This window comes from Pristis pectinata, chromosome 10, assembly GCF_009764475.1.
Source record: "Pristis pectinata isolate sPriPec2 chromosome 10, sPriPec2.1.pri, whole genome shotgun sequence".
Taxonomy (NCBI): Eukaryota; Metazoa; Chordata; class Chondrichthyes; order Rhinopristiformes; family Pristidae; genus Pristis; species Pristis pectinata.
Genome location: NC_067414.1, coordinates 29,439,679 through 29,452,501, shown reverse-complemented (window position 1 = coordinate 29,452,501; position 12,823 = coordinate 29,439,679). Strand labels below are relative to the sequence as shown.

Here is a 12,823-nt window from a genome sequence, read left to right as displayed (position 1 = left end):
TTGTAATTTAGCATTTTAAATGAAAGGAAGCTCATTTATTGCTGGTTGGAATATACTGGGTATTTGGGAATTTTACTGTGTTACTGATGCTGACTTTTTTTTTACAAAGTTCTTTTTCAATAGAAAGTTAAACATCACCGTTAATGATGGACACATGTCCTGAAGTAATTTTGTGATGCTATATTTGAATTAACGCAGTTATTGAAGGTTAAGGGCCAACTTGTATCATTTTATATAACGTTTGCAAGTTCTTGAAACACTTGAGGAATTTGGTGTTTTGTTTGCAGGTTTACTGATTCCAGATTGCAGTGCATCATATTACATAAACAGCTCCAGGCAGTGAAGGATCTTTTGCCGGGAGAAATTCAGGAGGAATACTTAAAGATGTGCGACCAACTTGTCTTTGACAAAAACGACACGGCCTGTGACTCTGTTCTGAGTTCGCTCAAATGTCTGGCGGGGCATGGAGCACTTCCTGAAGATGTTGTTTCACTTTTTGTGACGTGCATACAGGAATTTTTGGGTAAAGAAAAGGACCTTGCAAGTCTTTCCAGGCAGGCCCAGAGTGGCTGTCTATGGGTATACTTGGGGTTGCTGCAGATTCTGATTTGGACACCTCAGACCAAGTTTGATCCTGCTGTTAAAAAGATGTACAAGCTGAATTATATTAACGAGGAGGTCAGTCTACATAATTTTTATCATGATTTATTCAGTGGAACAGCTGACTGCCATAAATTTTTATCAAAAATAGTTCGACCATTCACAGAATAATTGACAGTCATACAGTTTGAGATGCTGAGCATTGTAATGTTGCACATTTGTGGCAACTTGTGTTCCATAAAATTGTGTTTCTTTTCCCTGTATGTTGATGCTTTATCTTATGCCCTGTTGTATCTGTAAGTTTATATTGCATTTTGATCTGAGCTAACACCGGCATATTTATGGAGGGGGCTTAAGTTATGATAATTTCAAAAATGAATTCTTGTTTGAACACTTCCCCATGACAGCTGCTCTTGAAAACTCAGCTTACTTGACTACTAACAGACACTTGATTTTGATGAGGCACTTGGTGATTCACAGAGGTCAGAAGGTATACAAGGAATACATGGAAGGATATGTATAGCTCTTCAGGACGTCCACATTCAAATACCTAAGATATGACCTTCACTTATCAAACTGAGGATTGACAGATGATTCACTTTCTGATTAAAAATAAACAAAGCAATTTTAGCTCAACTGAATCACAAGACACTTTGAGCTGCTTGGGAGAAAACTCCATAAGTGCAACTCCCAATTTAATCTTAACTGACTAAATTAATTTTTTTGAAAAGATCACCAATGATCAGATGTAACCTGGATCTTGAAGTGGGCAGCACAGAAGGGGTTCTCGCAGTGGGTGGGAGAATATGGGTGCACATGCCAAATTCTCCGGCTTGCAAGGGGGAGATTGTGGCAAACAGACGGTAACACTTACTGGGCATCATTATAAGGGAAAGATCATTTGGTGGAATGAGGGTATTGGAATCCAGTTGACGACGTGGACTCTCCTTCAGGTAGAGAGTACTGTCTGAACGTGTAGGAAGGACATGCAAGGACCTCGCCCCAATGTGGAAAGAGGAAGTGTGACTAGAGGTGTACGCTTACCAGTGGACATGACTAAGGAAGTTGTTGCTGCATGCAATGTTTGCCACTTGGGTTAAGAGGAGAACGTTCCTTGAAAGAATTAAATCAAATATCACTTCTGGCAAATTTAGCTCTTTCTTTACACCTAGTAATTTGAGTGATTAAATATTCCATGGAATGACATGAGGTGAAGTCCTCCAATCAATTTTGTTAAAGATTGATTAATTGTCTCCTTGATACTGGGTTCAGTGTGGACATAAAACCTACCTCATTCATACCTATTTATAATTCATTATATGGAAGCTATTTGTGGTGATAAGAGCAATTGGGTGCATTAAATCCTTGATTGCTGTTGAGTGTGGTTGAACAGCTTAATAAAGGATATTTGTAGCTGTCTGTTTTTGCTTTGTCTTGGGACATTTAAAGGTCACCTCTAAATACAGATTCTCGTATATTAATAGTTTTTTTTTCATTCCCCCTGCTAGTTACAACAATTGGAGAGTGAGTGGAAGAGCCGGAGCCTATCAGAACAGTTATTCACTGGCCAAGAACACTCGCGAGAAGGAGAGAATAAGCATTGCCATCCCCGAATTAGGTGCCTCATTAACTATGTTGTTTTTCTCCCAACCTACGTAGTATTTACTTTTAATTCATTACTTCCTTACTGTGGTTTCATGGGCTGTAAATTTTCCGTCAAGCTCACTGCAATGAGTTTGTTATCAGAATGGTGTGTGTGTGGTACAAAAGTATGGTTAGTTTTAAAACAGAAAAAAAAATCGACCAGTGTATTTTGCTACTGGTGAAAACAAATTGGCCCGGATCATTCATCTTCACAACAGAGCTAATGCCAGGACTTGCCTGTGCTTGGCAAGTCCTGGTTTCCATCTGTGGAGCAGGTGGTCTCATCACCTATGGTCTCTGTTCCCTGCTATAGATATGTTTGTCAGTTTGAAAGTGGGCTTTTACCATGACACAGTTGTTGCATTTGGAAGCATTGGGTTAGGGGTAATGGTAGGTTATGAACTGCTTACAGTTATGTTGATTCTCTCTATAAAGTATTATCAAGTCCATAATCCTTTACTGCTTTCCAAAGTCACTGATCTTAGTTATTTTATATGTCATAGGTTTTTGCAGCAGAGAATCAAACATCTGAAAGAGCAGGCTGCAGTGCTTTCCAGAAAACAAGCATACCGTCCCAATGTGCCTCCGTATGTACGTCTATACCAGGATATCCATCACTACATGTTGAGTATTGGACATGGTTCCAGAATCAAAACCCTCCTCTTGCGACTGCTGCAACATCTGCTGGTGAAGCGACCAAAAACACGGCAGAGTTTCCAGACCATGTTAAAGGAAGAGGCGGCTTGGCAGCAATCCCAGCACCATTTCAGGAGGCGAATTACAGAAGAGTACTGGCAATATCCCGATGTGGTAGAGCCTCTTCATGCTGCAGTCTTGCAAATGCAACATGGCATGAGACTTTTAACATCTGAAGTTCATCTTGCTTTAAATCATAAGTGTGTCAACCAGGCTGATCTCACTCGGCTTGTCACTTGCCTTTTGGTCTTCCCTTCTATCAGCCTTGAATTCCCAACCTACCACAGCCTTGCAGAAGCATTGTGTTCAAAGACCTGCATAGAAACAATACAAGGACTTGATGAGCTCTTGAGTAAAAACTTGTCAGCAAAATCTGAAGGGAAGAATCTGCTTAAGGAGCAGAGAATGCTGCCAACACAAGAACAGCTCCTGATGAATGCTCTACAATATCTGCATTGCCATGTACTTTCTGTGGGTGAACTGGATCAGACTTCACTGCAACTTCTCAGGCACATCTTTCAAGTAATTGGAATGTTGTCTTTTATGCAATTTGTTAATATGTTTGTCATAAAATCAAAGTGCTTGTTGCCCACATAGTTTTAAGAAAAGTTAGCTTGTATGTGTTGTGTGACCTTATCAAATAGGCCAAAATCTTTCCAGTTCTTCTGCCACTCTCTTTGACATGATCTTGTATATAGTAATTCTGTGGAATGCCACTCATTTGTCAAATCTCCATGTCTCTACACTTGGAGCCATTGTGTCCTTCAAAATTTACTGTATCCAATGTGTTCCTACCAATCTTCATGGCCATAAGATAGTGAGGAGTGGAAAGTGTAATTGGTTTTCCCTTTTGATGTTTTGTCTCTTACATTCTTATTTTTCAGAAAGTTGATGAATTTTGGAAGTTTCTTAATGTCAAGAATAGTTTGCTTAGTGATCCATACAGATCAAATATCTGCAGGCTACTAAGTTTGATATCAGTATTTCCAAACTTATTTTTGATGGGCATGGTAGCTCATTATGGTATTGGACTACCAATCCAAACATTGAAATCCAAGTCCCCCACCACATTGTTCAGTTGAATTCAGTAAATCAGGTGAAACACAAGATGTAAAAGATGGTAGTTTATTGTTATGTTTTTCAATGCCCAATGAGTAAACGAAGCTATCTCCTACCTAGATTAGCCTGCTGCAAGTGCAGATAGCAGAATGTCATTGACTGAGTGCCTTCAAGGCATGTAAGGGTGGACAATATGTGGTACCTTCTCCACATCCTGAGACCATTCATTCATTTAGGAAAAACTGCTGAGTGGAGGAATAGGCCTGAAATTGCTGTGGTTACTTCCTGCCAATGTCTAAATGCAGGGTATTCTAGGCTGGTCAGGATGAGAGTGAGTCGTCAGTGCTGCAGTAGCAGGTAACCTGTCAATGGTTCTCGCGATTACATGAAGAATGAGCACTGAGAAAGATGGCATAAGCCATTGTTATCGGAACTGAAATGAAACACCTGAAAAGGAAATGAATATAATGGATAATTGTGCTAGATCTATTCACCGTAAATACAGGTGTTTTTCGAGAGCTGTCTTAGGATTCTAAACGCAGGATACTGAAACTAAATGTTACTAAGGTAGTGCAGGAGTTGGCTTGTCACCTTGTAATCCATTTAATATTAAAATAGCTTTGAAAATGTAAGATTAATAAAGCACCAGAGAAGGAAAAATGTGGCTTTAAACCTAATTTTTATCCAAAACAGCACTGTAGTTGAGTCTTTGTACAGTTCAGCTTGTATGTTGGATTTGTGCTATAGTCCCATGAGACTGGATGATGCAATGATTTGAACAATGTCCTTTCACTTCTGAATACAGCTGAGCTGGTACATGATGCTACATTCTATTGGTTATAAATCTATCTTTTGAAATTAATCTGGATTCAGATGAACCAAATTAGGATGATAGAAACATGCATTTCTCCATTTGTCATAAAGTGGGGTAAAATATGTGAGCTACAACCTGGAGATTAATCAATACAGGAAATGATATTGCTGGCATATTAAATATTGTTGAAGTGTAGACCTGTAACACAATAGTAAGGATACCTAAAATGTGCTCCAGCTGACTCACTGAAAATTGGAGCAGTGTATTCTTTGTAGAAAGCAGGTATAAAGAAAATTATATTAACTACTAGTAACCTTATTCATTTTGTCTTGTATAAAAGGCAATGGTAAATGCCTGGGATGAGCAAGAAGAATGTAGGCGATTGAAAGAGGAGCAGGAAGCCAGCCTTTACAAGTACAAGAGTAAGCAGCATGGCCTTTCACCATTGGAGGAGGAAGAACGGGAATTCAGGCAGAATTTCCCACAATATAGCAAGGTAGGATGAAATATTTCAATGAAGATACTACTAGTCTCACTTATTAATGCAAAACACAGGAGGGTCTACAATTTATATTTCAGTATCTAATTTACTAGCAATTTAAAATTGAATAGAGTTGAACTGTGCAGTCCTTATGGTTGTTTCCAAATCGTATCGAGAATCTTTGGAGTTTCTGTACACTAAGTACATGCAAACTAAAATACCTTGATATTTAAAGCAGTATTTATTCCTTTTTAGGATTTCACTGATGTCACATCCCAGCCCAGTCTTGAACAACAAGAGATGGACACTGAAGTTAAGACCACAGAGGCTAAAGTAGGACATAATGCACCCATATCGCCAGGTTCCATTGAAATGTTCATAAAAATTCACCAGCAAATATATTTGGGATTTGCACAGTCTATGTGGTACCACCAGGGTGCACCAGCACATCAGAGTAGCAATTACCTTGGTGCTTTTGTGTCCTCTTATCATACAGCTGCTGTGTTAATTACACAGTTCTATTCTCTCATTGGTGAGTATGCTCAATTATTTCATGATTGTATTATGCACCATGTTTTCATTTACTGTATAGACTTCCAAATCAGTTTATTGGGAAAATTATGTATGATCCAGTTTTTTGTTTGTAACATCGAGTATATGGTACAACTCAAATTTGATACTGTCTGCTTTTCTCAGTGATGTCATTCTCAGCTCTTGACTCAATGACTGCACTTGGGAACAGAACTGAAAATGGCAGCTTTGTGTCCAGAGTTACTGACGTTTAGAACATAGAACATTACAGCAGTGGGACTCACCTTTCGGCTCACCATGTCTGCACCAACCATGATGCAAAATTAAACTGATCCCAACTGGCTGTACATGGTCTGTATCCCTCTATTCCTTACTTGTTCCTGTGTCTGTCTAAATACCTTGTAAATGTTAGAACATAGAACAAAGAACAATTACAGCACAATTCAGGCCCTTCGGCCCACAAAGCTGTGCCGAACATGTCCCTACCCTAGAAATTACTAGGCTTACCCACAGCCCTCTATTTTACTCAGCTCCATATACCGATCTAACAGTCTCTTGAAAGACCCTAACGTATCAGCCTCCACCACAATTTCCGGCAGCCCATTCCACGCACTCACCACTCTGAGTAAAAAAAACTTACCCCTGACATCTCCTCTATATCTACTCCCCAGCACCTTAAACCTATGTCCTCTTGTGGCCATCAATTCAGCCCTGGGGAAAAGCCTCTGACTATCTACCCTGTCAATACCTCTCATCATTTTATACACCTCTATCTGGTTCCTCCTCATCCTCCGTCTCTCCAAGGAGAAAAGGCAGAGTTCCCTCAACTTGCTTTCATAAGGCATGCTCCGCATCCCAGGCAGCATCCTTGTAGATTTCCTCTGCACCCTCTCTATGACTTCCACATCTTTCCTGTAGTGAGGTGACCAGAACTGAGCACAGTACTCCAAGTGGGTTCTGACCAGGGACCTATATAGCTGCAACAATACCTTACGGCTGCTAAATTCAATTCCCCGGTTGATGAAGGACAATACACCATGTTGCTATTGTATCTGCTACCATCTCCTCTGGCACCTACACTTGTCTGTCAAATCCCCTTCAATCTTTCCCCCCTCACCTTTTAAAGTTATGCCCTCTAGTATTTGGCATTTCCACCTTGGGGAAGGGGGAGGAAGACCTATCCTTTCTATGCCTCTTGTAATTTTATATTTTTTTTTATCAGGTTGCCCCTCAATGTCTGATGGTCCAGAGTGGACAATCCAAATTTGTCCAGCCTCTTCTTACAGCTAAGACTTTTGAATCTAGGCAACATCCTGGTGAACCTTTTTCTGCACCCTCCAAAACCTCCACATCCTTCCAAAAGTGTGGTGATCAGAACTGTACATGATACTCCAAAGCTGGCCTAACCAAAGTTTTATATAGCTGCAACATGACTTCCCAACTTCTATACTCAAGGCCCCAACCCATAAAGTGAAGTATGGCATATGTTGCCTTTACACCCCCTCGCCACTTGTTTTGCCACTTTGGGGGAGCTATGGCCTTGTACCCAAGATGTACAGAAGGATGGGTCAATGCTCCCAAGGGTCCTGCCATTTACTGTACACTTTCCTCTCGTATTTGATTTCCCAAAATGCATCACTTCACACACTCCAGACTCAGTTCTGTCTGCCATTTCTCTGCCCAAATTTCCAACTGATCCATATTCTGCTGTATACTTTGACAACCACCTTGACTATCTACAACTCCACCAACTTTCATGTCATGAAAATTTACTGATCAGACCACCTACATTTTCATCCGGATCATTAATGTGCATTACAAATAGCAGGTCCCAGCACTGATCCTTCTGGAATACTACTGGTTGCAACATTAAGCCAGAGAAACACTCCTCTCCCTCTACCCTCTGCCTTCTATGACCCTGCCAATTTTGGATCCAGTGCGTCAAGTCGTCATGGATTCCATGTGATTTAATCCTCTGGACCAGTCTACCATAAGGGACCTTGTCAATTGCTTTACTAAAGTCCAAGTAGACGACATCGGCTGCCCTACCCTCATCAATCATCTTCATCCGATTCCTAAGAAAATAGATCAAATTTGTGAGACACTGCCTTCTGCACAAAGCTATGCTGACTATCCTCTTAAGTTTGTGTTTTCAAATGTGAGTAAATCCTGTCTCTAAGAATTCTCCAATAATTCTCCTACCACTGATGTAAGGCTCACTGGTCTATACCTGGTTTGTCCCTGTTGCCCTTTTTATAACAAAAGAACAGCATTGGGTTTCCTCCTGTCTTGCACCTCAAAAGGATACAAAGATCTTTCTTAAGACCCCAGAAATCTCCTCCCTTGCTTCCCTTGGTATCCTGGAACTACTTCACCTTAATGTTTTTCAAGACACCTAACATCTCTTCCTTCATAATATTAATGTGCTGTAGAATATCAATATGCCTCTCCCAAATCAATCAATCATCAATGCCATTCTCATTGGTAAATACCTCACCCACTTCTTGCTCCGTGCACAACTTACCTCCTTGGTCTTCAAGTGGACTTACCCTTGCTCCCCTTTTTGCTTCTAATATACATATAAAATGCCTTGGAAAGTTAGATCGGGAAGAATCCCAAGGGTATTTCACGGCCCACTTTAGCCCTTCTAGTCTAAGTTCTTTTATGCTTTCTTTGTATTCCTCAGGGGCCTTGTCTGATTTCATCTTCCTAAATGTTACGTATGTTTCCTTTTTCTTTTTGACTGTACTTATAATATTTTTTGTTATCCAAGGTTCCCAAGCCTTGCCATCCTTATCTTTTGTCCTGAACTCTAGTTAACTGGGCTTTTAAGACTCCCACATATCAGATGTGGGTTTGCCCTCAAGCTGCTGCCCCAAATCTACTTTCACTACTTCCTGCCTACTACTGTTGTAATTAACCTTCCCCCAGTTCAGCATTTTCATCCAAGGATCAGACCTATTTTTATCCATAACTATCTTAAAACTTAATTATGGTTGCATCTATTTTTAAGTGTTTATACTTTTGTGGAGAAGAGAGTACCTGTACTCCAAGATGAGCAGAAGCTCTCAATTTCCTGGTTAACACCCAAAAATTATATTGGCACCAGAAGTTACAAACAATAGCTAAATTTGCAGATGATGCAAAGCAAATAAAGGTGATGGGCTCCAAAGCTAAGAGTTCAGTTGTTTATGGGTTTGAATGTAGTTGGGCTGTAGATGGAAAATGCAGATGGCAATTAAAGTGAAGACCAAAAATGCGGGAAGTATTTTTGTTTAATTGGCAAGAAAATGATGTGCATGAAAATGTTGTCTTTTCGTGTGCATTATTTGCTATCCATTTAAGCAATGACTATGTGAAATTTGAAGATGAATTTACCATGGCAATATTTGATAGCAACAGGTGCTCTGATTTTATCCAGTGTTATATATTAAATGGTTAGTATTGTGCTAATACATTGTCAGAGCATACTGAGTATACCCCAGATATCTTTTGTATAATGAAAATACTTTTGAGGATACAGAGCAATCAGAATCGAGGAGGTTGAAAAATTTGGTAATGAGTCAGTAGTATAAATTGGACAAGTTCCTGTTGGAAAATTTGGTGAATTTAATTGTTTTAATCATTCAAAGTATTAGAAGACGGTAGACAGTAGCCAATTTTATTGGTTAGAATAGCTGAGCTGGCAGGACAGTTGGTGGCTGAAACAAAACTCCCAGTAGCAATGTTTCACCTAGTGATAAATCTATAGAAGAGGCTCTCAAGGTAGAGAACAAACAAAAATGCCACTGATTCCAATGTGTATTAATTGAATTTATTTTTTGCTATTTGAGATGGTGTATGAACAATTGAAGACTTCTGTTACAAATTTTTGGGAGGTGCACGTGAGACATGCCATATTGGTGGAGAAAAACACAGACCAATGAGCACAAGATTTGTAGAATTTCATGCCAAGTTATTTCCTTCAAATAAATTGTAAATAAAAATCAAATTTGGCCTACCGTGTGCAAATTGGGAGCATGATCTGAATATGATAGTTGTAATATTTTTTTACAGATAAGAAATTGAAAATGTGTAATCTTTATTTGGGTTAGATGCTTCCTTGTGTGGCCAGCTTCATGGCAGTCAGTTGCTAATGAGTTCCCTCATCCAAAGTGCTGTTTCTGGAGAAGGAACCTCTGAGCTCATCCTGCCCCAGGAGGAAACGTATGACTTCTATCACCATCCAAATGTTCAGGAGGTCAAGAAATGTCAGCCTGTTCTGAGAAACTTAACCCAAAGGGTGAAAGAATTACTAATAGATTGGCCTGACCATCCAGCGCTGTTGCAGGTAAGGAAAATCTGGTCACTGCATCCTTTACATTGTCTAGTTTGTTTTTAAACATCAAGGCCACACTGAATGTGGGTTTGATGCATTTTGCCTCTGAGATCTCAGACCCATGTTTCTTCAGCCAGTAAATCTTGGATCAGACACTGTTGTCTGAAGGGATTAAAACTTTCATTTGTTTAAAAACAACAAACTAAGCAAATGACAGGAGTGCAATTTGGTATTTTCTATTTTGCACAATGACTTCCATAGCTTTAATCTTCTATATTCTGTGATGTTTAGAAGGTTATGATCAGGGGGCTTTTCTTCCTCCCCCCACACCTACCTTGCCCAACTGGGCCTGGTACCTTTCTTTTAAATGTTTGTGTTCAACTTGTTTTCATACTTTTATAATTTCAGAAGTTTTCCCTTTTAATTGTTCCACCTCTTGTACTGGAATGCTTCCATTGCAAGTAGCACATACTCTGAAATCGAAAGCAAATTACTTTATCCGATCTATTCACTTTCACTGTAAGAGCTCTGGTCCTTAGATGAGGGGCAATATTGGAAGCAAAATAGTTTAAGCATGTTTTCAGGATTGGGTAAAAGGGTAGGTGCAGAATAAAGCTTTAGTTCTGCCATTTGTGTGCCTATTAAGTAAAGTGAGTATTTTCAGGTATGGAAGCGCAGCATTCTCCTGAAACCACTATCCTTAAGTTAAGGAAGGTTCTTGGTGCAGTCTCAGATAGTAACAGTAAATTTGCATAAGTTTATATTGCCTACTATATTAAGAAACCTGCATCTGCAACTTGGGCTTTGGTTTCTGAAATTTTCTACTACACAATGGAAAGGATAAATAGACTTCTTAATAGACTCTATGAGAGTTGCATGACAAATGAGTCAGTTGTTACAATGTCAAATTCATGAGAATTTTCTGGAGTCTCAACTTGCTTGAGCAAACCTAGGTCTGGTTTGCATTTACAACAGTAACTGCTACTTTTGCAGTTTTAAATCTAGCGATTTGTTTGGTTGTCCCTAATGACAGATAATTTAGATCTTTAAGTTTCGGTTTGCCATGGCAGCAGACATGTTCTGGATGTTAAAATTATGCCTTGATTATGTGAGCTGTGAAGCTTTGGCAAGGAAACTCAAAGCACTTTTTTTTTGCTTTATAGTTGTTGGTTGTAATGGACAGAATTCAAGGCTTTCCCATTTCCAGTCCTTTGGCAAAATTCTTAAGTGGTATAGAGATCCTCTTGAGCAAAGCCCAGGTGAGCCATTCCTTCCTCGTCAACTCCAAATTCACAATAGCCTCTCATTTCAATCCAACAAAATGTGTTCCAATGATGTCTACTCTCTAAACAATTTTCAACTTGCTCTGTTTTGCAGGATTGGGAACAGAATGCTAGTCGCTCTGTCTCCTTACGAGAACATCTTGATGCTATCACCCATCTAATTATCCAGTGGAGGAAACTAGAGCTAAAGTAAGAGTCAAGTACTCAAACAAATGGTGACAACCAGATTAATTTAATGCATGTTTACTGCAGTGACAGCCATGAATTAAAGGAGTGTGAAATAGTTTTGTATAGAAGCTGCATCAGTCTAAAAATACTTGAACTAATCCCCCTTGTTGGCTTTTAAACTGAAATAAGACTATGAGAATTTAATGATTCTGGATTTGTAGAGGTGGTGGACTAGGAAGCTGCATTCTGTTATTGTTTTTTCCCTTGTACAATCTCAATGCACTGATGTGAAGAAATGCAAAACAAAGTTTTTCATTGAACCTCGGTACACATAACAATAATAAACCAATTTACCAATATTTGTCACTAATGCCAACCAGTGAGAATAGATGTAGATATGAAAATGTTTTTAGTTCTTGTGCATAAGGGATGACATAGAAATTCTGTTGGATTAATGAAGCTACATAGGTAATGAGACGCTTGTAAATGGAGTGCAGTGAAGCCTCACCAGACTGATTGTTGGGATGGTGGTCTGTAATACGAAGAGAATAAGCAGACTGCGGTCTACTTCTCAAGTTTAGAAAGCGAGAATTGATCTTGTGAAATTTGTATATTTCAATGTTTTCTCATGACCCTCTTCCAACATTTCTAAACTTGAGAAGAATGGAATTATCAGAGCTGAATTAACGCCCTGGAGGTCACTATTGACAAGAAATTTTACTGTATGAGCTACCTAATACCATGGCTTTTAAGAGCAGATCTAAGATTGGATAACCTGTGAATGATTCTTTGACTCCCTAAAACCTTTCCATCATCTAAAAGGCATGTAATAAGGATGATGGAAGACTTATTTACCTAGTATGAGTGAAAGCTTGACACCATCCAGGGCAAGATAGATTATTCCCTTCTGGTACTCCATACCCTGATTTAACTCTTCATTTCTCTCCATCATTGCTATGGTTGCCAGTTATGCAGCAAGGCTTCTTCAACAGTATTTCCCAAACGTTGACTGTGGTGATAAAGGCCAGAAAGAAATGGGAACACCATCGTCAACGGTTTCTGCCAATACACATTAAGCTTATCTCTGGAACTATATCCCTTCATTCTTGCTAGTCAGGTTCTTCGAAGTGCAGACATAACAGCACGGAAGTATCTTCATGTGAACTGCAGGAGTTCAGAAAGGTGACATTGAGTTGACCTTCTCCAGAGCAATTAGGAGTAACTTAAGT

General features: G+C 39.4%; 1 protein-coding gene across 1 annotated transcript in view; it reads left to right on the top strand.

The window, feature by feature from the left end:
* Positions 1 to 12,823, top strand: part of mdn1 (midasin AAA ATPase 1) — a 148,734-nt gene that overhangs the window by 86,446 nt on the left and 49,465 nt on the right. The window contains 8 exon segments of the mRNA XM_052024495.1: positions 288 to 678; positions 2,109 to 2,218; positions 2,748 to 3,462; positions 5,154 to 5,309; positions 5,550 to 5,826; positions 9,920 to 10,155; positions 11,307 to 11,402; positions 11,521 to 11,615. Coding sequence (XP_051880455.1) covers positions 288 to 678; positions 2,109 to 2,218; positions 2,748 to 3,462; positions 5,154 to 5,309; positions 5,550 to 5,826; positions 9,920 to 10,155; positions 11,307 to 11,402; positions 11,521 to 11,615 — 2,076 coding nt within the window.